The sequence below is a fragment of the Penicillium chrysogenum genome (genome assembly GCF_028827035.1).
Source record: "Penicillium chrysogenum strain IBT 35668 chromosome Unknown utg000001l_segment0_segment0, whole genome shotgun sequence".
Taxonomy (NCBI): domain Eukaryota; kingdom Fungi; phylum Ascomycota; class Eurotiomycetes; order Eurotiales; family Aspergillaceae; genus Penicillium; species Penicillium chrysogenum.
The window spans coordinates 7,514,482-7,541,124 of record NW_026622749.1 but is presented as its reverse complement, the minus strand read 5'-3'; the positions used below and the strand labels follow the sequence as shown (position 1 = coordinate 7,541,124).

Here is a 26,643-nt window from a genome sequence, read left to right as displayed (position 1 = left end):
TGGACTCCTTCGTAAATCTTGATATAAGATCATGGCCCTTCATCTAACTAATCCTCGAAAGATGACGTCACGTTCGTATTCATGTGGCCACTATCTCCGAAAAGCCTGCATAAAAGTATCTTTTCGATCAGCGTCAGTGCCAAGTGTTGTTGTACATGAGTACAATGAAAGGTACAATCTCGGTGAAATTAAGGTGAAATATCGAGTGGAACTGATGTAACACCCGAGCCAAGGCTGGAAGTAAAGTTCAGCCAAGGCCAATCATCCCCGAGCTTGCTTCCATGGGACTGAACTGTCAAAAATCCGGACCGATGGGGAAAGGTCGACTTTGGAGAGCACTGATCTTTCCCCAATTGGAGTTGCGAGGGTTCCAAGGTTCAATGATGATATTCATGTTGCATATGTTGCACTTAGTACACTTAGGGAGTACGGAGTAGGCATACCTAGGTATATAAATAGCATCCTTGTGAGACATAAATGTTCTAAATGCCCAGTATCTATCAAGGTATAACAGAGAATCCTGCCTAAGCCATTGACAATCCTTCATCTTTCAATTCTCACAGTCCGTGAGTCATGGGTATCCCACGTTCCTGGGGAGGTATCCTTCGTGGGCTGTCTGCATTCTGTGCTATCGCTCAGGCGCAGACATCCTCTCCTTCGCCAACCTCCTCTCACTCGGCTCAGTTCACTGTGCCCGCCGAAGCAAACATAGCTCCTGCCGTGATTCCCAATATCAAGGACCCACAGGCAGTGGATGCACAGACAGTCTGCCCAGGATACACTGCTTCCAATGTCCAACAGACCGCCTCTGGCTTCACAGCTTCTCTTTCTCTTGCAGGAGATGCATGCAATGTCTACGGCACCGATATTGAGGCTTTGAGCCTCACTGTCGAATACCAGCGGGCGGATCGACTGCATGTTGCGATCGTGCCAACCCACATTGGCGCTGAGAATGCAACCCAGTACCTTATTCCTCAGGGTTATCTGGCTGAACCCGAAGTCGAGGAGCCCAACGTCGTCTCTGACTTGGAATTCTCCTGGACTAATGATCCAAGCTTCGGATTTGAAGTGACCAGGAAGTCGACAAAAGATGTTCTTTTCTCCACCAAGGGAACAAGAATTGTCTTTGAAAACCAGTTCGTTGAATTCAAGAGCGCTCTTCCTAAGAACTACAATCTGTACGGATTGGGTGAGTCGGTCCATGGGTTCAGGCTGGGAAACAACTACACCAAGACCTACTATGCGGCAGATGCTGGCGCCACAGTGGATATGTAAGACCATTCCACTTTATTCTCGAAATATCTTCTAACAAAGATACAGCAACGTTTATGGCGCCCATCCTTTCTTCTTGGAGACCCGTTACTTCACGGAGGATGCTGATGGCAACCTCAAACTGGTAGAAAGCTACGAAGCTACTGCAAACTCCAACTACACATCTTTGTCCCATGGAGTGTTTTCTCGCAATGCTCATGGACAAGACATCTTGATGCAGGAAGACAGCATTACTTACCGGGCTATTGGTGGCAGCGTAGACCTATACTTCTTCCCAGGTCCAAGTCAGCCAGAAGTGACTAAGTCATACTTGACTACTGTCGGTTTACCTGCAATGCAGCAGTACTGGACCTTTGGCTTCCACCAATGTCGGTGGGGATACACAAGCTGGGCGGAACTTGAGGATGTCGTGAACAACCACACGCACTTCGACATCCCACTAGAAACCATTTGGTAAGTGACTTCTCTATCTAACTCTCGCACTTCCCATGAGATGGAACGGCCAAGTCCCAACAATGAAGTACAGGCCGCTCGACTGACAATATTCCTTCAAGGACTGATATTGACTGGATGGTTCGTTACCGCGACTTCGAAAACAACCCTGTTGGGTTTGATGACGAGTCAAGCAAGGGTTTCATTCAGCGTCTCCATGACGGTGGTAGACACTATGTTCCAATCATTGATTCGGCCATTTATATCCCTAACCCATCAAACCCAAATGACGCGTAAGTGCCTTGGCTTACTTCCAGACTAGTTTCCATAAGCTTACTTCGCCCCAGATACCCTGTCTTTGAGAGAGGAAACGATACTGGAGCTTTCCTGACGAACCCCGATGGCAGTCTCTACGTCGGTGCTGTCTGGCCAGGGTACACTGTCTTCCCTGACTGGTTGGCCGAGGGCACCGAGCAATGGTGGATTGACGAGATGGTCAGATACTATCAGATCACCGGGTATGATGGTGCATGGATTGACATGAGTGAAATCTCTTCCTTCTGCGTTGGAAGCTGCGGAAGTAACAACCTCACCCTCCAGCCTGTGCATGTTCCTTTTGCCCTGCCTGGAGAGCCCGCAAACCCGGTTCTCATCTACCCGGAAGGGTTTAACAAAACCAATGCCACTGAAGCTGCCTCTGCTTCGGCCGCGCGTGCTTCCTGGTCCAGTGCCTATCCTACCAGCTCCGCCACCGCCTCCACCTCTTATGTCCGCACCACTCCTACTCCGGATGTCCGCGATGTCAACTATCCTCCCTACGCAATCAACAATGTAAAGGGTGCCTTGGCTGTGGGAGCTATCTCGCCAAACGCAACCCACGCAGACGGCACGCTCGAATATGACGTGCACAACCTTTGGGGTCATGGTATCCTCAAGGCCACATATAACGCTCTCTCTGCTATTTCTCCCGATGCGCGTCCCTTCATTCTTGGTCGCTCAACATTCGCTGGTTCTGGGTCGTACGCTGCCCACTGGGGTGGTGACAACTGGTCCAACTGGCCCAGTATGATTCTTTCCATCCCCCAGGCTCTTTCCATGTCGCTACTGGGAATTCCCATGTTTGGAGTTGACACCTGTGGATTTGCCGATAACACTGATATGGAGCTGTGCAACCGCTGGATGCAACTGAGTGCTTTCTTCCCCTTCTACAGGAACCATAACATCCTCGGTGCCATCAGCCAGGAAGCATACAGATGGTCCTCTGTTATCGATGCGAGCAAGGCGGCGATGGCTATCCGATACCAGCTTTTACCTTACATGTACACGCTATTCTACCACGCGCATACAAAGGGTGAGACAGTCATGAGGGCTCTCGCATGGGAGTTCCCTCGCAATCCATCTCTCGCGAATGCGGACCGCCAGTTCATGCTGGGTCCATCTATCCTTGTTATTCCTGTTCTAGAACAGGGTGCAACATCCGTGAACGGTGTTTTCCCTGGCCTTATCGAAGGCGAGGAAGTCTGGTATGACTGGTACAACAATACCGCTGTCCCCGTGCCTGCCCAGGCCAACACAACCATCAACGCCCCTCTCGGCCACATCCCAGTCTACGCTCGTGGAGGATCTGTCTTCCCCCTTCAGCAGTCTGCCCTCACCACCAGAGATGCAAGAAGCAGCCCCTGGGATATCCTGGTCGCACTGGACAAGGACGGCAGCGCAACTGGCAACCTCTACCTTGACGACGGAGTCAGCGTTACACCTAACGCCACGCTTCATGCGGAATTCAAGGTTGAGAACAGGAAGCTTGAAACCCTTATTGAGCATGGCGGGTGGGTTGAAGAGAACAACCTGAGAAACGTTACCATTTGGGGCGTTGAGAAGGCGAACACCCCTATCAAGTTTAATGGAAAGGCTGTGCCCCCGAAGAACGTCCACTTTGATGGTGACAAGAATACCTTGGTGGTTTCCGGATTCGATGTCTCTGCTTGGGCCGGAAAGCGTTGGTCTCTGGAATGGTAGATTCATATTGAATCATACCATACTATTGGTGGAAGCCTGAGGAGAATTGACCTGTGACTCCTCTCAGAACGGTATCTGTCAATTTTGGCCAGGTAAGAAGGTGGATGTCGGTAGTAGATAGGCTTGAATTGATGAATAGCTTTTAGAAACAGTAATTCAAGCACTTGGGTGATATTCGATCATTTCCAGAGTCTCTTGCACATGGTCCTAGTATTACGGCATTACAGTCACTAGATGGTAAATATTGTGGAAACAGCCCATGGCTTTGGTATATACAGCCAGAAATAAAGCCGTCAATATATGTATACGGTAGCCTTACTGTTGTAAAACGATGCATTGGGAAAGAGTTACGCTTCACATCACATATGGCACCTTAGATAGTAATCAATCGGCAACTATCAAGTAACATCATTGAACTGCTTCGGTATTTACTGAGAATAAACTTCAGCGTGCCGAAAGCCTGCCCCTGAAGCCAGAATACTTGACCAAACGAATATCATCCGCTGGGAATTGCATGGCACCAAAATAACTCACCCCAATAAATCCTGACAGGATCCTGGCCAGAGGTATGATGAAATCAACCCCTCCCCAATGCAGTACTACCGATCATTCGCCGGAAATCTAATGCATGCAGGTACAGTCTAAAACCCCTGTCCATCTCACTAGCAACCTTACAAAGCTTAACCAAATTCCCAATGGGCAAAATGAAAGCAACACACCGCATGATGAAGCTCGACGGCCCTTTCTGATTGGATACATGGGAGCACGCATTTCTTTGGCTTCTCGTATATAAAGTTGGCAAGTTGCATATCTGGTGTTGTAAAAACCGAGTATCAAGTATTGAGTTCAACATCTCGGCCCGACATCTCGACCTGCCTTCAACATTCGCCCATGCACAACAGCCTCACAAACCACATGGGCAGGCCCAGTGCGCTTTATGGACCTAGTAATTGACTCCGCTTGATCTAATTTGCCTTGAATGCATACTAGTCCATAAAATTTTAGATTGTCCTGATAGATCTCCACCCACGACGTTTCCGTGCATGGCATATCTCGACCGATGAATGGGGAATCTTCGGAGGCTTCGCTGAACGAGATTAAGTCCTCGTAAAAAGCTAAGTCCAGACCTAAGACGTGCTTCGCACGACGTTCCCCTACCCTTTCTCTAAGTTCATCAGACCTGTGGCACAAAATTTGAACCAGCTAGCCTTGGTAGCTGGATGACGATGAAACTCTCTACAGCATTTCAAAGCCCTTGCAGACATTTCTGCAGACATTTCTTTTTCGTATAGCCTGTTTAAGAAATGACACGCCTAACAATGTGAGTGCCGACTCAGCTCTATGCATCCTTGCCAGAATATACTGGCAGGTTTTATGCATTTTTATGCAGTCAGTTTCTAGACCTCCCAAATTATTAATTCAGATTTTAGTGAAACTTTAAAACTAAGAAGCCAAACTTTATCTTCGCCAAGACCCGTACCATGGGTTTGCCTAGAATAAGCTCGGCATGCCGACACTTCCCGCCCGAGACAGAGCTCGGGAGCGGGCCCCGTGTCACTAATCCGTTCTCGTCCGTTCTTAATCCGGAATGGCGCGAACGGTGCAACACTGCAACAAATTGGGTATGTCGATCAACTCGATTTAAAAAGGAGCCCCTTCACCACCAGTTTGTTAGTATTTCAATCGGTTTGATTTTTATTTAAGCGTGCTACCCCATTCTTTTTATCAAGTTACAAAATGTATCTCAAGCAGTACATTGCAGCATGTCTTTTTGTCCCGATTGCCCTCGGTCAGGGGAATTCCAATGCGCGCTCTGTGGATCCCTTCAAGGTCTTCACGATCTCCGCCGACAATATCACCGCCAAGTTCATTCCATACGGAGCGCGATTGATCTCGCTGCTGGTTCCAGACAGGAATGGCAATGAGCAAGACGTTGTGGTCGGCTACGACGATCCCCACCAGTATCTGGAAGACACGCAGACCAGTCATACCTATTTCGGAGCCGTCATTGGCCGCATTGCCAACCGTGTCAAGAACGGCACTTTCGAGCTAGACGGAACCGAATATCACATTCCCAAGAACAAAGACGGCGTGTATACGCTGCATGGCGGAGACATTGGCTATGATCAGCGGAACTGGACCGTGGTTGCCTCCACACCTTCCTCTGTCACGTTTGAGCTATACGACGCCGCATTTCAAGGCTTCCCAGGCGATGTCATTACGCAGGCTACATACTCTGTCGATACCAAGGCCACAGCTCAGAACCCACAGGGACATCCCCGGCTGATGACCAAGATGGTCTCGCAAGCTCTCACCCACTCTACTCCAATCATGCTCTCCAACCATATCTACTGGAACCTGAATGGTTTCCAGCAGCCGACTGTGCTCAATGATACATGGCTGCAAATGCCCCTATCTGAGCGATTCATCGCCACGGACAGTATCCAAGTCCCTAATGGAGTCATCTCGACCGTGGATGAGACTGATCACCAATCGATGGACTTCACTTCCGGCAAAATCATCGGTCGTGACATCGAATATACCCAAGGCCTTGTTGGCAGTGACGTGGGATACGACAACTGCTTTATTATTGACCGTGACCCGACGTCCTCTGCCCACGACTCACTTGTTACCGCTCTCCGGTTGAACTCTAGTTCCACAGGAATTAGCATGGACGTTGCAACGAACCAACCTGCTGTGCAGTTCTTCACCTGTCTGAACATGGATGGAACAATTCCTGTGAAGCCTTCTCAGGTTGAGCGAAACTCGGGAAATGAGGAAGCTGCTGGATTTGTTGAGAAATATGGTTGTCTGGCGATTGAACCCGAGGGCTGGATTGATTCTGTCAACAACCCACAATGGGGTCAGCAATCCAATGTGATTTACTCTCCTGAGACCCTCCCTGCTGTGAATCTGGCAACTTACACCTTCGGAACTGTCTGAGATATATTTCTATCCATGTGTTTGATCTTGGTCTTACCGGCTTTTGGTTAATTCTAGTCTTTTGCAATCTTGAGACAATTTGAGGTGCCTTACCAGCATTGTTGTGCTTTCTTATTAACCTAATGTTTTTAAACTGGTTGGTCTCATATGGCGTTGCTCCCCAGAGTACAATATTCACGTGTTTGCTGCTTGCCCGGGATATTTGGTTGACGATAATCGGAGTGGGTCCGCGATGTCATTTGGGTTTGAAGGATTGCCCACGTGCTGCGAATAGAGTAAGTAAATAAGCTGCTGATTGGCTACTGGCATACCATAGTCGAGGTACTGGCGCGCTAGCTAGCTAGTGTATATTCTACTACCGAGTCCACTGGGGCTAACTTACTGGCAGCTTGCTAAATTATGAAATAACACTATCTGTTTACCGCGTGTGCAACACTTTCCTACTTAGAAATTTCGTTTGCTGCCCCTATATTTTTTTTTATATATTTTCTATCTAAAAATCTTAAATCTATAACTGTAGTATGAACTTGTATACACGAGAAAGAGAATAACAAGGAGAATAACAAGGAACGGGGCAGGAATAGCTAACTTCCAATCAAAGTCAGGACACTATTGAGTGCGGAGTCCCCTCGCAAATCCAAAAGGGGGAACAAATTTCCCACTGTCGGGATGACGACCAAATCTGTCTTTTGCCAAAATGATCATCGCAAAGTAATCCAACTAAGCTTTCTTGGCATAGTCTTCAAGGACGGATTCGGCGATCCGCAAGGCCATACCGTAGAAAACGGTCATAACGTGAGAGGACACCTGAGTGGGAGGGATAGATCCGTCAATGACACGGAGGCCCTGAGTACCGTAGACCTTGGCAGTAGCGTCGACGACACCACCAAGCTCGCGGGACATCATAGAGCAGGTGCTAACAGCGTGCCAGTTAGGACGGAAGTTCATCATCACGTAGTCCTCCCACTGCTCGACGGTGGCATCCTGGGGCAGGTTGTCGCCGGGGATGGTCTCGCCAGCGTAGTACTTCTTCATCTCACCAGCGCTAGAGAGCTCACGACCCAGCTTAGTAGCAGCGGCCTGGCCGAGAAGATCCAGCTCGTTCATGAAGAACTTGGGGTCATTTGCGTATTGCCAGAGGTAAGGGTCACTGCTGAGGATGTGGACGGAACCGCGAGTGAAGGGGATAAGATTCCAGATATCAAAGTTGATCTTGCCCTCAGTGTCGAAGAAGAGCTCGGCAAATGCAACGTCCTCATCAAGGAGCCAGTTACGGTAGTTCTCATACTGGATCTTGAGGGCAGTCACGTTGTGGAAGCCACCGCGGGCAACGGTCTCCTCGGCCCACTGGTCAAGCTTGGTGTCCAGCAACTTAATACCCTGGGCGGCGTGGTCGCCGAGAACCTCGGTGAAGTTGGCAAAGTAAGCGGCCTGGCCTTGTCCAGGTGCGTTGTTGGCGCGGGACCGAACAGTGGTAGTGGTCTGGTCTTGCATGTTGAGACCAACAGGGAGTTCGAGGAGCTGCTTAACACCGGCCTTGTCAAGGACGGACTTGATACCAATACCGGAGTATTCAAGGATCAAAGGAGAAATGGCAGATCCGGCGGCCAACAGAACTTCTTGCTTGGCGTAGACATTGAAGTTAACAGCCTTGTTGGTACCGAAGTTCACACCAACAGCCTTAGGTCCAGATGCGGTCTGGTTGAACAAAACCTTTCCGACCTTCTGGCCAGTCAGGATCTGCAGGTTATCGCGCTGGTAGTTGGGAAGAAGCCATTCGCGAGCGGCATCAGCCCGGATCTGGTTCTCATGGAGGTTGTTCGGGATCATCGAGACACCACGGGGGTGACCGCAGTGGAAGTCCTTCTGGACGGGGACACCGAAAGCGGAGACGGTGTTCATGAGGGCTCGCATCAGTGGGGACCAAGGCTTGCCGTTGTCGCGAGGGCCGGCATGAACGGTTCCGTCTGTTCCATGACAGGCAGGGTCGTAGAAGTGACCGGCTTCAATCTGGGCGGCAGTCGGGGGGGCGCGAGCGCTCAGCTTTCTGCATGTACTGGAAGACATTGTCCCAGTTCCAGCCCTCCATGCCAAAGACCTTTTCCCATGAGTCGATCTGGACCTTGTCGGGGCGGGTCCAGGAATCGCCGTTGATCAAGGTCGAGCCACCAAGACCGAGGCCAGACTTAATTTCCCCAGTTCGGTTGTTGATGAGGGGAACTGTGAGATAATTCTGATCCACACTAGTTCCAAAGATCTCCCCATAGGCGTTGGGGTCCTCGATGATCGGTCCATCGTTGGATTCGTAGAATCCCTTCTCAATCACAAGGACTTTGATCTTCGGGTTTTCAGACAGCTTGGCAGCCACGGTCAGACCAGTCAAACCACCACCAGCAATGACATAGTCGTAAGTCTCTCCCTCGACCTTGGTGGGGTCAGAAAGCAGGTGAGACTGGACGTCGATCTGCTCGGCCGGGCTATAGGCCTGGACGGCAGCCACAGAGAAGAGAATGGAGGTGATAATAGTGGACTTCATAATGAGGATAGCCCGGAGGGCGATGTACAAAGGAACGAAAGGAAAGGAATAGGTTGGTGTTCATGAAATGACGATCGGAAGCATCCAATATATATATTCGTAATAATTGCGTCTTCTACGTTGATACTATACCGATACCGAATCACGAATGCTTGAACAATACCCACGGAGGGCTCTACGATCCCGGTTACAACACGTGGTATGGTGCAATAGGGGTGCGATATCAATCGTCAGTTTCACGGAATAGAATCTACCGGCTGATCTGCAGGAAATAAAGTTCTGCACATCTTGGCGAGTCGGTGCCTGGGACCGGTCAAACTATCTTCATACTAACTTTCGTGCACCGGTATCCTATCTGGGAGGCATAACCAACTCCGTGGGTGTACCTGTGTTAAAGTCCGAGATTACATGTCAGAGAGGTGGGGCCTTCATTCAGCCCAGTCTGTTGAAATTGAATCCTTCTGTGCATACTCCGTATAGTTAACTAGTTAATTTTGGATACGAGGAAGCGGGCCTTGCTGACAGATATGGTCAGCAGTAGATCACTCCAGGGCTATACCTACTCATAGTATGCCTTGTTAGGTACGGAGTACTACTTCGAGGGATCGATCTACATTGGACTTGTTGTATGTAAATCGAATCTGATGCCTGAATTGGTACTGGGGTTGATAATATATGGGCTGTGCAGGGTCATTGATTTCAGTACAACGATGAAATACATACTCGAAAGCGCCAGGAATCTCCAAACCTTGTTGTTGAGAACCTTGTTGACCGAAACAGCGAAGGCAACGGAACCTTGTGTATGTCATGTAATCATATAATTCAGGATGATAAGGAACATCCGTAAATAGACCAAGCATGACGGTCTGGCCCATGACTGCTTCATAATTCGAAGGTATTCTCCACCCTGGGCCTCGATCTGGGCCTCGATATGTTACCAATCGGCATCGTATTCAATCGGGTTCATTTTCGGCATGCCGAGAAGGGGAATGTCGTCAGAAACTCAAAACCGCATTGGCGCCAAGAGTGCCAACTCGTTTACCGAACCTCTCTGCCCCCAGCGCGATAAGAGAACGAACAAACCATACCCTATCAAGTGTACACAATTTTGAATAATAGGAACCAAGGGGGAAATATACATCTAAGATTGGTGGAAACAGTGGGGAATTCGTTTATTGCGACACATCCCTGAAGACAAACTGTCAGACATAGAAAAACCGTCAACTACCTCAGTCATGTCTTTATTCTCCAGCCTTGCCATCCAATTACCAGAGCAGAAAGAAGAGACCCAATGAAGACATTTTCTGTATTTTTCGCGGCATTCCTTTTTGGGCACGCTGCCCTTGCTACGAAGCTTTATGCGGCATCGTACGCTGGTCTTGTTACCTCGTTGGACTTTTCCGATTCCAATGAGCTGTCCACCCTGTCTCAGACAACTGAGTGCGGCAGCAGCCCGTCTTGGCTGATGCTGGATAGTTCCAATAGTGTCTTGTACTGCCTCGACGAAGCAATCGGTGCTTCCAATGGCACTATAACCACCCTGAGAACTCATCCAGATGGGAGTCTCTCCAAGCTTGCGCAACTGAAGACCCCCGCCGGCCCTGTCATGTCTGCCATGTACTCTGCATCTATGATCCAGGATCGCAAGTTCTTTGCTGTGGCGCACTAGTAAGGCTCCATCGAATCCCTAGAGAGAGTCACACAAAATATGGTACGAGCTGCTGACTTCGCTCTGGTATTATAGCTCCGGATCTTCTGTCTCGACGTACTCCGTGGATCCTGTCCTGGGACTTTTCAAGCATGAACAAACCTTCACATACCAGATGGCTGCTCCTGGTCCGGTCGCTTCTCGCCAAGATGCCCCCCATCCCCATGGAGTAGTTGTCGACCCTACCGGACGCTTCGTTCTTGTACCCGACCTTGGGGCCGATGTCGTCCGCGTCTTCCATATCAACATGTTCACTGGTCTGCTTGAACCGATCGAGCCACTGGCCCTGAACCCAGGATCTGGACCCAGGCACGGCGTGTTTTGGACCCCCCGTGGATCGAACAGCACATCATCAGATGTCTACTTCTACCTTGTGCAGGAGCTGAGCAACGAGCTGAGTGGGTTCCGGGTGACCTATTCAGGCAACGGAATTTCCTTCCGCAAAATCTACGAGAGAAGTACCTATGGTGATGGATCTTCTCCTGCTGGCTCCAAGGCCGCTGAAATTGCAATCTCGGTAAGTCTCGGGCGTTGTCCCTAATATATCGTTTAATCCGACCCCTCAGCTAACATCACCGTGTCCCATAGCCTGAAAACAATCATATCGTCGTCTCCAACCGTCTTGACAACACATTCGGCCCAGATAAAGACTCCTTCGCCGTTTTCATGTGCGCTGACGCTAGTGGAAAAGAGGCTGAGAAGGTTTCTTTCCTCGGGTTGTACCCAGCCTACGGCTCCTCCTCTCGCCACTTCAGCATCGCAAGTACCCAGACTATGGTTGCGGTGGCATTGGAAAGCAGTCAAAGTGTTGCCGTGGCTCAGTGGGACAAGCGTTCCGGGGCTCCCGGAACCCTTCTTGTAGAAAAGAAGCTGGATGGAGAAATTCCCTCCGTTATCTGGGATCTCTAAATTGCTGCCTGTCTCACGAGATTTTCAGGGGATCCCGTTCCGCCCTGAGTTGAGTTATTGAAATTTTGCACGAAATACTACTTTGTTTTATTTTCAGTTTATGACTGGTAGCGCTATTCTGATCCGACTCTGGCGCGGAAGGACTGAGGTTCTGCGAATGAAGCACAAGAAGGCCCAGTTGAATTCCTTATCCCTTTCTACGTAGACACATACCTACGTCCTCCGCACGTGTACACACATCGAAATGATAATGATAAGTGAAATAAGAGAATGGGCCTCTAACCAAGGGAGCCACATGCGATGCACCAGGTGGAGGCTGTGATCTGCACGTGGCACTATTGTCAGCCTATCACGGGACAGGACGGCTTCGCACGGAGCATCTAGCGAGGATGCAGGTCATGGCTGGCCACAGACAGCAATGCATGTACTTTATATATATGAAAATCCCACACCAGTCATTTTATACTCCACTACTGCACGATATTTCAGTACTAACTACTTGGCATAGGCCAAACCGCATCAGCTTGTTTTCCGATGAAAGGCTATTGGTAGAGCCGCCACGGTGGTCAGATTAATACTAGTTATAATTGGAGTTCAACCGATTGATGAGCGAGTTGAGATTGGGCCAATATTGACTCATTGAAAAGCGAAGTTTTGTTGTCAGCTAAGTGCCATCGTCGCCGTTTATGGACTTAAGGGTCAGGGGACGGAGGAAGTCCAAACAAACCACAAGGAATTTGCACACATGCTATCCTCCTCCTTGGCACCCTGTATCACATCGAATAAAGCGAGAGTTGTGGCAGACTCAAAAGGTTCGCACGTGAAAAGTCCCAGCGCTGATCAACACCTAATCCCATGCAGCAGCTCGTGTTATCGCTTATGATTCAAGTGAAATTTCGGAAAGATCGAGACCCATTGTCTCAGGCGGGGAGCTTGCCATGAATCGCAAAAAGAGATCAAAGGACTCATTGTCCTTTTCCAGGAAATTGAAGATTGGTGAGATGCATAGTTTAAGTTGTTCCGAATACGAATCGTAACAGGCCTGGAGGATTCTTCCATGTCGAGGCCCGAAGAAAGAGAGCATTAGGACCTATCTCAATTAGTATAAAACGAATATATAAGTACCTACGACACAACGTACTGGGAAGATGTGCCAGTCTCTAAATTCGGGCTGGATTCGGCGAAACATGATCACCTGAACTATTGCCCCAAGCTCACTGAGGAGTAATCGCTCCTCCATGCCGATTCCATCGGTGGTAATGACTAATTGAGTCGAGGGTCCAGCTAGCACATCAGCATCCCAAGAATCCTTCGTCCACCATTCCTGTAGCGACTGGAGGTCCCAACCAGGGAAGGTCTCTCCTTTATATCTGCCAGGCGTTGATGATAATAATCCTCCGTTTCCGCCGGTGAATTCTTCATAACTAAGTAAAATATTAGTTACCTATTATAATCCTAAGAAGCGGCACTCACTCAATCTCAGCCCATCCAAGCTGCTCGGATAACGGCGTCCTACTTGTTCCTTCGCATAGAAAAGTCATATTTGTCTCAAGGTGTGCAATAACATCCGCCGTGGCGTCCGCTATCTCAGTTTCGCTTGGTTGGGAAGCAAGGCGCGAGTTACGAGGCACATCTTGGATGTCCAGGCGGTCATGCACAGATTCGTACGCGGCCTCACTATCCGGGATCTTCCATCTTTTGATGAGCTCCTGGTCAAAAGGCTTGAAAAGACACTTCTTTCTATCGTCGAGAAAACTAGAGTCTGTAGCCGCAAACCTATCGACAGTGATCCCAAGGTGTTCAAGATCCACTTTGTTGAATGTTGACTGTCTGGATAATGCGATCTCTGTAAGAATGTGGGTTACCAGATCATCATGGTGGCTTTCCTCGGGAGGGGGTGACATGATGTGCAGATTTCGGGTTGTTTGGTGGTGTGGGCGATTTCCGGTGACGGTGGATGAAGAGTTGGCTCAATGGGGAGGCGGACTTGGAAATTTGGGGATGTTGGAATGATGGAAAAAGGGAAGTGTGGAAGGTGGGAGAAATGAAGGAAGGGTGATGGAGTGATAAGAAAAAGAAAAAAAAAGGTTGTCTCATCGACATCATCATCATAAGTCGCACGTTTACGTCCACGGACATACTTATAAGATATCTAGGTATATAGCATGTATGTGAGATCAAAAGTAGTATATGAAGAATACTATGAATATGAAAGGGATTCCAATATACTGTGTGATAGAGACAGACTACGATGAAATGTAGTATGCTCTGGAAAAGTGATAAAATGCGTGGAGAAGAGAGGAAACTACCTAGGTATCTGGAGGAGCTAGCTAATGTGTGGGGGAGCAAGGGAGTCACGTGACTGGGTCACATGATCTCCAACACTGTGAAAAGTACTAACTACCTAGGTAGTACTCACGCCCCAATTGCCCTCCACATACGGAGTCCTCCGCACATCGCAATATCCCAGTCCAATACTAGTGTCTTAGTTCTCTCTTAGTTCCTCTTTCGGGAAATACCGCTTTTCCTTTTGTGGAATTCCGTATCCGAATCTGTTTAGGCTCATTTGATGTAAGAGTGTGTGTACAGTCTCCGAATCCTAACGTGGGTTATACCAAATCCACACTACATTCATTCAGGATTGTCCTGATCAATATTCCTCGCGTGGAGCCCCATATTCCCGAAAACTGGAGATCTGAAAGTATGTGGAGTAAAGTGTCAAATCCCAAGTTGGAAGTTTTGGTCGCGATCTGTCCGAGATGCGGGGCGTCAACAGCCGCATCGCCCCCTGAGACGTGAAAACATTGAATGGACTCTGGTCACAATTTTTACCTCTACAGTATCCATGATGACCTTGAGCAAGATCACTTCTGCATATCGAAGTCCAAGTTCTCATACTATACCTTTTTATAATGGATACGACTATCCCAGTTCGTAGACGTCGAACCGGGGGAAAGAAATCAAGGACTGGTTGTCGCACCTGTCGGTGAGTCTGGAAGCCAATATCAGTAGAAGGCTACTGCTCACCAATTGCGAATTACAGGCTTCGACATGTCAAATGCGATGAAGCCCCGGGGAGCTGTCAAAATTGCGGCTCGACCGGGCGGATTTGCGATGGCTACGTGCATGGACTGCCGGTCCGTGGCCAATCATTTATCAAAGCCCTGGCATCAGCGAGCATCTCCGCCGATGTGGGAAATGGCTTTCGTTGGGTGATGACATCCGACGAGCGGCGCTGCTTCTCCTTCTTTCAACACCATACAGTCCCCACTTTCCTGGAATTCTTCGAATCCTCGCTTTGGCAAAACCTGGTCTTGCAGATGAGCCAGTCCGACCCAGCGGTGTTCCACGCGGCAGTCGCCCTCAGTGCGATTCACCAGGATACTGAGGCCAAGGGGATGCCATTAGCGGCAGAGATTCCCTTTGAACCAGAAAACACCTTGCTTCTATTTGCGCAAGACCAACTGGGACGCGCTTTCAACCTTCTCACCCGCCGTCATGCATCTCATGACCCAACCTTGCGCAATGTAACCTTGCTCTGCTGCTTGTTATTTGTCCTCTCTGACCTGCTCTGGGGGCACTATGACAGCGCGCTTAACCATCTCCAAAGTGGCCTTCGCATTCTTCAAGAGCTCCAGGCCGACCGAGAACTCGTCGCACCAACAGCACGCGAGAGGAGAATTGAACGGTGTCTTGTCGCTGCCTTCGCGCACCTCGATATCCTGTCGGCGCACTTTGGGGTCGGTGGCCCTCTCCTCTGTATCGATGCCCTGCCAGCCAACCCGAAACCCATTACGACGTTCCAAAATATGAAAGAGGCAAGAGATGCCTTTGAGCCCGTTCTAAGTGCTGGGCATGGATTCATTGCGCCATGCATGGGCATGGCAGATGAAGAGATCGCGCGAAACTACGACATGATCCTCCCGCGGCAATTCCAGGTCTGGTCTCGGTTCAGTGAGTTCGTGCGTGTCTACAAGGTCTTCTACCGAGAATTCTATGCACGTTTGACTCACAAAGAGCAACGAAGCGCCGATATCATCTATCTACAGTGTCTCAGCTTAAGCACATCCATACGAACCTGTGTCCTTGGAAAGAACAGTGCAGCACTGGCTCATTACACGTCTGACCTCGAGGCCGTCGTCTGCCTCGCGGAAGCGATCTTGAAGAAATTCCCCACACGTCCCACCTTCACCATGGACATTGGCGTCATTGCACCTCTTTATCATGCCTCGATTTCCTGCATGGATTATCGCGTGCGGTGGCGCGCTATCAGACTCCTACACTCCTGGCCGCATCGCGAAGGCCCATTCGATTCCAATTGGGTCGCTCTTTTGGCAGAGGAGGTACTGAAACGTGATCTTCTCGCCCAACGCAACCTCACTTTAGAAGCTAGCCCTTGCTCGGGTGATTTGCCAGAAGATCCATTTTCACCAGCCCATATCCTGCACAATATTCAAGTTAGCCAGCGGCGTAGGCGCATGTTACATACGGCCGGGACGGTCTTAGTAGAAGCCAATGATGCAAATATGTCCCCGGATGATTTGATTGGATCTTCGAAATGTATGACTGGTTGGTCGTGTATCCGCGCCTACAGAACCATAGGTATGTGAATTTTGCGTCGAATGAAAGAGATGCTCTGTAGGAATGGTTGACTTGATGCTGGCTGCGTGAGATGAATTCCCGTCTTGTTCAATTAGAAAAGTGAAGATAATCAAATAATTAATTTTGCCTCTTATGATTCAATCACTGCTTGACCAAAACCATCACCATAATATTCAAGAAATAAAGACCCCCAAAAACATGTCACGCGTTCAGGATTGAATACTTGCGGATCACAGGTGATCTAAGCGGAGTTGAACGTCCACTAGACATGTTGAATGTGCAAGTCCGAAGAAATATTCCACAGAAAGCTCTTATAAGTGTCTAATTTTGTACTAAGCCTGCGAGCCTGCTGTACGGAGTATACCCGGTGCTTTGCAAGTGATGCCTCCACGTATAGAACTGCCTACTTGCCGCGTCAATTTCGGATATGGGGTTGTTTACCATTTACCTCGTGTTGTCGATGTGAGGTCAAGATACATACATAACACGTGCTTGTCGAACCTTGGAACTAGATGGCACTTGCCAACGGTCTTATAGTTGTTATCTCCTCGAAAACGGAAAGGAGTAAATTGAGCGCTTCATGGCTAACCTCAGAACTTGTCTCTTGTGACATTGGGAAGATAGAGACTAAGTACAGAAGATCCTGTACCAAAACAGGGGCAACATCAAGTCTGATGCGAATGAAAATTTCTCAAGCATCCAGACTCTAGTTTTGATAGGGTTCTTGCCAACATCATCTAACAGGACAGACAGTCTATATTCATGAACGACGAATCAAAGGTGACGATTCATACGAATGATAGCTCGACCTGTTCGATTACGCCAGTATACATAAGAGAACGATAGGTGGCACTATGAAAAAGAGGGAAGGTAGACAGTAAGTCTTCTATGTGTAGCGTAAGGGCACATATATATTGCCTTTGACCCGCCTGACTCAATCACTTTGCTGAAGAAGATGCGCGAGTTGGGCATCAATATTGGGAGCTGCGGTGTCCAAACTGTTCGGTTGCGCCCTATGCTGATCTTCGAAGAAACTTATATCGCTCCTCTCCGGGCGACTTTTGACAGTGCTTTTTCACAGTTGGCATAGATCTGAATAAATAGAACGTCTAGTTTATACCGAGATAATGTGTGCGGCGTAGCTAAATATGAAATACCCCCGGTCTTTACTCCGCAATTTGGAACTCCCCCGCACTCTCCCAATTCTCGAGCCTCAAATATCGACTTGTTTTCGCAACTTGTTTTATTCACTTGAAGGTGAAGAGGCAACGAGGCAAACCAGGCAAACCAGGCAAAAGTAACTCACCTACTTGAGCTGGCGGTGACAATGCGATGCCTCGATACTGCGCCGCAACCAGAATCTTGGCAGACAATCATCGGAAATAGAGGCTGAGCTTGCTATAAAATGAAGCACCTTGCAGTTGTCCCTGCTGACATTTATCTCTGTCACTCTAGCTTCTCTGCCACACCCTTTTTCTCAAGCAAGCCAAAATCAATATAGTCGAGCTACGCCCACGAAGATTACTCCTGCGCTGCCTTTGCTCGCCTCTTTGTTGGTCACCGCCAGTCAAATGAGCTTCGAGGATATCCAGAGCGATCTCAAGAAAGAGACATACCACTACGACACACCAGAGGCGTTCATCCCTTATGAAAGCGTCCAAAAGGTATGGGCCGGGGATCGGCTGGAACAGTTTCTGAAGACCCAAGATCCAAGTCTGGGTAGATCAGACATAGCTGTAGCTCGAGAGGGCTTATTGCGTACGATATCCATACTCACCGGTGTTGTTCCTCGAGATTGGTCGGGATGGTCAAGGTTCAGACAAATTTTCTTCCCACCAGATGATGATGTCGCCGATCGTCGCCGTGACAAAAACATCCTCGACTTCACCAGAGAGGAACTTGAGCGCGACTCCTTTCTTCGGGATACCAACCTGGCGGGCCACTTCGTGACTCATAGGTGGAGTTACTTTCCAGTTGTTTTGAACGACAATGAGGAAGATGGGGAAGACGAGGAAGACTCTTATGGAGAGAACTACCGGTTACCACTTTTCCGGGAGGACCATGTGCTTCGACAGGGTGGCTACGGAGAAGTGACCAAGGAGATCATACCTCCCAACCATATCATCCTGGGCCATTTGAGCGATGACATTGGTATACCAAAGGCACCTTATCCAGTAAGTTTCATAGTGCGTGACTTGATACGGCCGGTCGCTTATAGGTTTCTTTTTCGGGCAGGTCAAACTCATCGTTGCCCGAAAGCGCTTCTTCCCCAGGGCAAATTCTGACCTTGAAGTGAGACTATTGAAACTTCTCCGATCAAGCCTGTCCAGTCACAAGCAAATCGTGTCTAATCTTGCGATCTTTAAAATTAGAAGTGAATGGAACATCATCATGCCATGGGCGGACATGGACCTGGAAGATTTCTTGGCCGGAGGTTACAGAGAAATGCAGTCTACAACACCCGCGCCTCCCCTGGACGATCTAATCGCGGAGTCCAGAAAGGTTGCCTCTGCCATTCATTTCCTACACGAAAATCTCCAACTCGAAAGTGAATGGGAGGAATTTCGTCACCTAGCAATATGCCACGCGGATCTCAAGCCCCGAAATATATTGGTCTTCAAGTGTGAGGGCTCTTCTACGGGGATTTGGCGAATTTCCGATTTCGGTGTCTCACGAGTAGCAAGGCGTGCTCTGTCGGAAAATGGGAGGCGAGGTTCAGGATACACGACTAGTTTGAATGATCATTCCCCAAAAGGGGGCGCATACCAGGCGCCAGAGGCACGTACTCAACGAAGAAGCGACGTCTGGTCATTCGGGTGCATACTAGTGCGCGTTTTCGCCTTGGGTCTTGATCCTGCAAGTTTGGCAGAACTTGACGAAAGCCGAAGAAAGCCACTGGTCGGACGCATCCTGGACGATTCTTTCTACCAAAAGGATCCTCCTGCTCTTCATCCAAGTATTGAATCTTGGCTTCAGAGTTTACCAGCCCAATATCACACTTCCCATAACCTTGGGTTCCTTGAGAAAATGCAGAAGCTTCTTCGCTCAATGCTTCAGATAGATTACCATCAACGCTCATCCGCACATGAAGTTCGAAGCGATTTACATGCACTTCATTCAAGCGGATCATCAAGGGTGTCAATCCATTCCCCAGCCAGTACTGAGACCTACCAGGGAACCGATCACAGTATCGATCCACTTCACCGGTCCGCACCAGTGGAAGGAGTGGGTGTTCTTGTCACTGTCATAAAGTCCGGGACCATCGACAATGTCCGTCAAGCTCTGCAAGGCAATGTTGACGTGGAACAGTGCGACCAGGGTGAAAGGCCTTTGATCCATGCTATAGAAGTGACCAACCCTGCTAAGATTAGAGCACTTTCCGAATATCAGCGAAAATTCCACAATCGAAATTTGAACGTGCGCGCCCCTTCGTCCAAAGGGAAAACACCACTCTATCTTGCGATTTGCAAGGGCGACGTCGATACTGTGGAAGCTGTGATCGATGCTGATATCGGCCCTGATTCAAACGCCGACACCAATACCCTGTTGAACGAACTGTGCGATGATAAGACTCCGCTCATGCAAGCAGCCTTCCTTGGTCACACTGCTGTGGTCTCATTGCTTCTGGAACGGGGTGCGGACCACAGAATCTGCGTGCAACAACAAAAGCTGAACTGCCTACATTATGCGGTGAAATTTGGCAATCACGCCAAAGAGAACGTGATCATGGCTTTCAAGCACAAGATGATCTTCGATCAGCTTCCGCCCGATACGCCACTCGATAGTGGAGGGAATCCAACAAAGCCGGTGGCATACGTGACGCCGATGATGATGCACATCCGCCTCGCGCTGAACGGTTCATATACGTTTTTGGAGCCAGACTCTTTGTGGGGAAGGAAGTTCAAGGCACTTTTAGAGGGAGGGGCGAGTGTAAAATGGACGTACGACGCAGGTACCCCTTTGGAGATGAGTCCTTTAGAAATTGCTGTGATGCAAAACAACCTCCTGGTTGTCAAGGCGCTTGTCTGTGCAGCTGCAACCCTTCCAGTGGGCTACTCCGTACCGCATGGAACCTCGAATCACATCAAGAAATTGCTCAAGGATGTAAAGAGAGAACATCCAGTTCGGGGGCATTGACTTTTCTGTGGTACAATTTTTCATTTCTCGTTTGCTTCGTTACCTCCTGTTTTATATCCTTCCAGCGCTGTCGTTCTGTCGTTCGATTTGAAGGATTTGACTGCTAATGTACATTTTCTTTTCATTGATATTGACAAAAGGCACTATCTGCATATTCCCATTCTCAAATATATTCTCTTCATTTCATATTTCCCAGAGTCGTACTCTCCCTGTCTTCTTGGCATTATGTCTTCGGGTATAGGGGTTCCAAGAGCGGCGCATGAATCAGGACCTGTTCTTTCGTTGCGCGGTTGACTATGATATTATCAGCACAGTTCAGTTGGGGTGAGCATGAAACCTTACATATCGAGTTCATGTTCTCTAGTGACACGTCCTTCGTTTCGGGGACCTAGAATATTAGCATGAAGCGTAGAATAGAAGAAACAGAGACTAACCAGCAGGAAAATCAGGATGAGTGTCAATACGTTCATGCCTCTATATCCATAGTCAGTATATAAGCGGATGAGACATTGGAAATGGTAATCTCACGAGAAGAAGAAGAGAAGATGTGCCTGGCGCCCAAATGCCTTGGTCAACTCAGGCACAAAAAGTACTAAGAGCCCAAGACCAAGGAAATTGATCATGACACTAAAGCTCATTCCCACCTCTGTTATTCGTTAGTCTGTGATAGCAAAGAAGCAAAGTAGCAAAGTGAAGAAGAGGATCAATATACCGCGCACGCATAGAGGAAATACCTCAGCACTCAGTGTGAAAGGAATAGGTCCAGCACCAATTGAGTAGAAAAACACAAAGAATACACTGGCAAATACTGCGACTAGGATTAACCGAGTGTCATGGTGTGCAATTTCGAAGAAGCCGCTAAATGCGACCAGACTGAAAAACATCCCAATGAACGAGACAAGTAGCAGAGGTCGGCGTCCACGCAAGTCAATGTATATGTATGCAGGGAAAGTAAACAGGAAATTGGCTAGGCCAAAGGCTTTTTGTTGCGAATTAGTTGAATCCTTGTCTTGTCAAGGTATCTTTTTCATAATCACGTACCGAAATTGTACCATTTGACGGCCGTGGCATTAGGAAACAAGCCTTCACTCGGTTCCCCCGCGTTAACGTGCTCAGAATGCAAAATTGAGGAGGAATAGAATGTTAAAACGTTGATCTGTCAGTTTAAAGAGAGACCAGGCGTCAGCCAAGTGCAACCACAGAATATTCGAGAGGTGTAGAGAGCTTACACCACATAGTTGTTGTGACGCCATCACGATCGAAGCAACCGTGCATGCTCTTCGAGTTCGTTTATCGGTGGCGAGGTACATCATCCGCTTGAAGAAATTGCCTTTGTTGATCCATTTTTGGTAGGCATAGATCTGTTCTCCCTCTGACCACCATGAGTTCCCACCGTGACGGTCCCACACTGTCACAGCTTCGGTCTGAAGCTGTGCATGGATGTAGTAAAGATCACGGGCAGCTTGAATGGGTGTTCCTCGGAGCTCAAGGAGGCTTTTGTATGCCTCGGGATATCGATTCCTCTGTATTAGAAATCGCGGCGACTCGGGACACATGAACACCAAAAATAAAAGGACGATGGCGGGGATTATCGCGGTCGCGAGCAGTACTCTCCAACTGTCCATTACAATTAGGGCGCATAAGAAACCGAGAAATATTCCACTAGATGACCAGTTAGATAATGGTCTGTGGAGAGAGTTCGGACGTACAGTGCATCGAAAAGTTGCCACATCATCAAGACTTTACCTCGATGTCGATCGGGTGCTGCCTCGGCGGCAAATATAGGAGCTATGGAAGCTTTTGATCCGATCTATCGGAAGGTGTCAGGTAGTAAGAACGAGAAACGGGATGGGAATAGGAAACGAGAGGAAAAATAGTCAACATACTCCCACACCAAGAAGTACTCGGCAGACGAGGAGTGTCTTCCAAGTAGTGCAACGAGCCGTTCCTGTGTCCAATATTGGGATCAATCGCCATGGAAGGTTTAGGGTCAAATACTACCTATCACAAGAGCGACACAGAAAACAGCAGAAATGAAGAGCGCTGGGCGTCTTCCAAACCTTTCTTGCAGCGGATCACTCAACCATGTCCCTCTGCGGTTGTTAGAGTATAAACAGTCAGATGTTGAGTAGCACGTACATCAGACTTCCCAAAAGCCAAGGAGCTGCATTGATGAATCCAATCACAAGCTTGTCTTGGAGGTCAAAATCAACATCCCAGTTTAAAAAGAGAGAGCTGGAATTGATTGTTGATTGCTGCCATCCCCTATTATAAGTGTCAAAAGATTCTCCCGATTGGCTAACAGAAAGACATACTGTGTGATTGCCGCACAAGCCGTGGCCATAACAGTCACGAGAAGACCCCTAGTTTGTAAGAACGACAGATAACTCTTCGAATTCTCGTTCTTTATAGCCTCGTACTCCGCAGGGGTGAACCCGGGCGGAGCATCACCCCATCGCCGTTGTGCTATCCTTGCGCCCCTGATAAGAATTTCCAAATCGATGACGCCGTTGAGATTAACACGCTTATGAAATTCCTCAACCTCGGCCTCTAATTGGGCGGGTTCTTGGTTGGCGAGTGGGTTGTCTATTCTGATTGATTGAAAGTCATTAGAAGTTGCTTCAAGGAACAGGGCTTGGAGGGTCATGTGTTACGTTGGGGGAATCGAAGGTTGCGCTTCTTCATTCATCTTGCAGCCTTGCCAATCAGCACGTTTGAAAGGGCGTAGAAAAAGGAAATGTACAGCAAAGCAAGAGGAAATAATTGGTGAGAGGATAAATAGAAGCACGAATCCTGGGCCCAGGCGAGAAATCCTCTTGCTGAGTCAATACACGTCTGACGGGGGTTTTATAAGAGCCTCCTAATTTTCACCTGGGCAAATATCCTCTCGTATGGATTTTCATCATCTTAGCGCCAAGGCGCAGTGGATTTGACAGTTGATCTGACATCTTCCGAACATCAGAAGCCCTCTGTGATAAATTGCGCTAAGCTCGCCCTAGGACGAACTTCGAGAATATAGAAGCTGAATTACGGATAGCTGCGGAAGAAAGATGTTGGGATTTAGACTTTGATAGTCGATTTCCAGAATTACCCCATGTTTACTCGGGATATCTTACTCTACGGAGATTTTCAAGCCAAAATATGGCTTGCCCACATGTTAATGCTAGACATGAGGAGTAAACTACACCATATGTGAATAGATCCCCGAAGTCCAGGCGATTCCGTTTCTTTTTACCCCTCACGAGCATGCGTGAAAACCAAAGACAATATAATATGCACCTATGGGCGTATGCCGCGTAGAAAGCAAGCATGCATCGACTACGATATGGAAGAGCTTGCATAAGAAGACCGGCTGGAAAGATAATAATTGGCTGAGATGGAGCATCACAGCCACAGTTGGTCTTGATTGAAATTACCCCGATGATAGGCGTCGGGTGACATATGTCAATTAAATTAAAAATACGGTAGATTGTTGCCATCGCCTTGGGGCTATACGAAGGGGCTCTTCGGGAACCCCCGAACGTGGTGCTGCTGTCAATCTGGTCGCTATCCTTATTGATCCTATTAAATCTTCGACTTCTGATCTTGTGTCCTAATCCACACTATGCCCAGGTGTACTCCGGACTTGGCCTCGAATCCCCAAACATAGCCTCAAAATGTCTTCAAGATACCCACAAACTGAATTGGTTTCCACCACGCTCAGAGAAGGAATAAGCGGTTATATTAGCCGTGCAAAGCTTGAGAATAGGCTTTATGAGATATTCGGGCGGAAAATCGAAGTCGTAGTGAGCATTACGATGATATCCCCCGTACAAGCTCAGTGTGAAGGCTAAACTAACCATATCTCGCAGTACTTTTGCGGCCTAATTACTTTCCAAGCAAAACGAGAAGTTAAAGAGGTAAGTCTTCCGTCTGAAGATAATATGGATTGCCCGTTGCTAAGGTGATTTCCTTCAACTCTAGCATGAGATTGCGTACGTAGATTTCTCAAACAAGCCGTCTGAATGGTTGCTGATATTTGACTTGGACAGGGACCTCTGCGAAGATGTACGGGTCAACTGGAACTGAAGAAGAAGAAGGTCTGGCCAAGGTTCTAGAACTCATTGTCAGCATTCAAATCGTTTTCTCTGATGAAACTATAGCAAAATCTGCCTTGCGGCTTAGCTGTTATCGTGATTTTGGCCTACAAGGATCTAAGGAGCTGTGCCCTACCTCGGCCCTCTCGACCCCATTCTCAGCGTCGGCGTAATAGGAGAAGAACATACACTATGGAAATTAGGTCTCATCCAGAGCATCCAGCTAGTGGTTAATGCAGCCCAGCTCTCTAATGATCTGTATTTCAGGGGTGCAAGATTGCCATGAGTCGGGCGTAAACCGTCTCTATGTATTGCCTGATTTACTATGCTGCATCAATGAGCCCTAAGCTTGACCGGGCAAGGCATCTTTTTTTCGTTTTCTTTTCTTTTCTTTTTCCTTTACAAGGCTGCTTTGGCGACTTGAAATTCATATTTAAAGTGGTAACCTTTCATAGCGATAGTTCTTCAACTCTTTCCTCAACGTCTACTTTAATCCAAGGAGATGGTCACCAATTCTACGTATCCTACATTTTGTCTCCACGATGATCCGGCCATCATTTCTCTTTACCAGAGCCATGGTCAGTCTGGCATTATTTGAAAAGGCTAAACTGGTGCTGACATTTCCACCTTATAGTTGATACACCAGATAGACTCATTGCTACTGTTTTCAACGACAACGGCTTGTTCCAAGAACATGGATAGACATGTCAGTATCTGTGTCCACAATATTTGCCCCTCGGCTTGTCTGACTTGCATTTTAGAGTGACAGATCTCTAGGCTTTATCTTGAGAAATATCGACCACATTTGACCGCCGGAGGTGACAGCAACTTAACGGCCATTCACAACACACGCGACCTTCTCTTGCCCACTTCATACAGATTGAGGGTCATATTGGAAACTCTCACGAAACTAGGTCATTTGAGCAGTATTCTGGGCTCACAGCACACCGATGCAGACAATGGCTTCCGAAAACTTGCCACATGTATGGCATACCACAAAGATCGTGTCCAGGGGTTTCTTGTTGGGGTAGAAGTCCTAAAGGAGAAGGTCAAGGATGTCTTGAATATGGTAACCAACAACTGCCAGAACATGGCAGCTACGCCCTTGGCTGACAGGCATGCAGACTACATTAGGGCTGGATTTCAGGATGACCAACCAGATGCTCGACCTCAACAACCGAATGGTTGAATTAAACAACCGCATGCTCAACGCCAATCAACAGCTGCTCGAGCTTGGAACTAAAAGCTTTGATGACAATGCAACGGTCAAGGTGGTCACCATCTTGACGCTTATATACTTACCTGCAAGCCTTGTGTCGGTAAGTATCCCGAGACCCCCGGAATGGAGTTTGTTCTCACCCTTTAATAGTCTATTTTTGGAATGAACTTGTTCAAGTTTGACGATGGGACAACCGAGGAATTCAGAATATCTAAGCAATTCTGGATCTATGTTGTTGCTACAATCATCTTGGCGATCATTACTGTCAGCGTGTATCTATGGACTCACAAAAAGCAGGTGAGAAGGCGCAATTCCCACCCGGTAAATGGGACGCCGCAGGATACTGAGGGAGATCCCGATACTTGACGAATTGCATGCAAGGGAATACGTTGAAATTCTATATTGACACGCTGGTTTAGCTTGACAATCGTTGAATCACTGGGGGGATTCAATGGCAAAGCCTCTTGACATATAAGACAGATAGACTGCGTTGCTTTCTAGATATTTTTGGGTTTACATGTTGATATAGTTGGTGGATAGACTGTTCAGCGGTTTTGGTAGCAAGTTCCCAAAGTTGATTAATGTGGATTGACAAAATCCAGTGGACTAGCCTCATAATGTCAATAATGGCTATGCCTTTCATCTAACAGTTTCCTGGTCTAGCGGTTATGATTTTCCGTTAACAATTGCTTCAAGCAAGTGTTCCGGAAAGGTTCTGGGTTCGATTCCCAGGGAAACTATTTTTTGGTATTTTTGCTAGTTAAATTAAATGTTAGCAAAGGTACTTTTT

At 48.1% G+C, this 26,643-nt stretch overlaps 9 protein-coding genes across 9 annotated transcripts; 6 read left to right on the top strand and 3 right to left on the bottom strand.

Moving 5' to 3' along the window:
- Window positions 1–573: 573 nt before the first annotated feature.
- On the top strand, window positions 574–3,723 carry N7489_002953 (glycoside hydrolase family 31 protein; the record flags this gene model as incomplete). Its single annotated transcript, XM_056708708.1, has 4 exons — window positions 574–1,271; window positions 1,321–1,725; window positions 1,827–1,997; window positions 2,052–3,723. 4 exons carry the CDS (start codon window positions 574–576, stop codon window positions 3,721–3,723), a joined length of 2,946 nt encoding a protein of 981 aa, XP_056573010.1.
- Window positions 3,724–5,460: 1,737 nt separating this feature from the next.
- Window positions 5,461–6,666, top strand: N7489_002952 (aldose epimerase family protein; the record flags this gene model as incomplete). Its single annotated transcript, XM_056708707.1, has 1 exon — window positions 5,461–6,666. One exon carries the CDS (start codon window positions 5,461–5,463, stop codon window positions 6,664–6,666), a length of 1,206 nt encoding a protein of 401 aa, XP_056573009.1.
- Window positions 6,667–7,386: 720 nt separating this feature from the next.
- N7489_002951 (GMC family oxidoreductase) lies at window positions 7,387–9,202 on the bottom strand (the record flags this gene model as incomplete). Its single annotated transcript, XM_056708706.1, is given in 2 exon segments — window positions 7,387–8,713; window positions 8,724–9,202. The coding sequence occupies 2 exon segments, from the start codon at window positions 9,200–9,202 to the stop codon at window positions 7,387–7,389; spliced, it is 1,806 nt and encodes a 601-aa protein (XP_056573008.1).
- A 1,291-nt stretch (window positions 9,203–10,493) lies between these two features.
- Window positions 10,494–11,819, top strand: N7489_002950 (uncharacterized protein; the record flags this gene model as incomplete). The annotated part of the gene is made up of 3 exons (XM_056708705.1): window positions 10,494–10,870; window positions 10,947–11,427; window positions 11,499–11,819. The coding sequence occupies 3 exons, from the start codon at window positions 10,494–10,496 to the stop codon at window positions 11,817–11,819; spliced, it is 1,179 nt and encodes a 392-aa protein (XP_056573007.1).
- An 877-nt stretch (window positions 11,820–12,696) lies between these two features.
- Window positions 12,697–13,723, bottom strand: N7489_002949 (uncharacterized protein; the record flags this gene model as incomplete). The annotated part of the gene is made up of 3 exons (XM_056708704.1): window positions 12,697–12,909; window positions 12,961–13,243; window positions 13,293–13,723. The coding sequence occupies 3 exons, from the start codon at window positions 13,721–13,723 to the stop codon at window positions 12,697–12,699; spliced, it is 927 nt and encodes a 308-aa protein (XP_056573006.1).
- Window positions 13,724–14,731: 1,008 nt separating this feature from the next.
- On the top strand, window positions 14,732–20,558 carry N7489_002948 (uncharacterized protein; the record flags this gene model as incomplete). The annotated part of the gene is made up of 5 exons (XM_056708703.1): window positions 14,732–14,805; window positions 14,863–16,379; window positions 17,324–17,488; window positions 17,877–18,595; window positions 18,657–20,558. 5 exons carry the CDS (start codon window positions 14,732–14,734, stop codon window positions 20,556–20,558), a joined length of 4,377 nt encoding a protein of 1,458 aa, XP_056573005.1.
- Window positions 20,559–20,781: 223 nt separating this feature from the next.
- Window positions 20,782–23,205, bottom strand: N7489_002947 (uncharacterized protein; the record flags this gene model as incomplete). Its single annotated transcript, XM_056708702.1, has 12 exons — window positions 20,782–20,852; window positions 20,901–20,946; window positions 20,993–21,032; window positions 21,087–21,204; window positions 21,271–21,537; window positions 21,600–21,714; window positions 21,788–22,220; window positions 22,268–22,368; window positions 22,445–22,506; window positions 22,560–22,651; window positions 22,698–22,823; window positions 22,874–23,205. 12 exons carry the CDS (start codon window positions 23,203–23,205, stop codon window positions 20,782–20,784), a joined length of 1,803 nt encoding a protein of 600 aa, XP_056573004.1.
- A 1,009-nt stretch (window positions 23,206–24,214) lies between these two features.
- N7489_002946 (uncharacterized protein) lies at window positions 24,215–24,626 on the top strand (the record flags this gene model as incomplete). The annotated part of the gene is made up of 4 exons (XM_056708701.1): window positions 24,215–24,343; window positions 24,410–24,457; window positions 24,522–24,532; window positions 24,590–24,626. The coding sequence occupies 4 exons, from the start codon at window positions 24,215–24,217 to the stop codon at window positions 24,624–24,626; spliced, it is 225 nt and encodes a 74-aa protein (XP_056573003.1).
- Window positions 24,627–25,136: 510 nt separating this feature from the next.
- Window positions 25,137–26,219, top strand: N7489_002945 (uncharacterized protein; the record flags this gene model as incomplete). Its single annotated transcript, XM_056708700.1, has 5 exons — window positions 25,137–25,212; window positions 25,285–25,340; window positions 25,404–25,703; window positions 25,759–25,953; window positions 26,004–26,219. The coding sequence occupies 5 exons, from the start codon at window positions 25,137–25,139 to the stop codon at window positions 26,217–26,219; spliced, it is 843 nt and encodes a 280-aa protein (XP_056573002.1).
- Window positions 26,220–26,643: the final 424 nt, after the last annotated feature.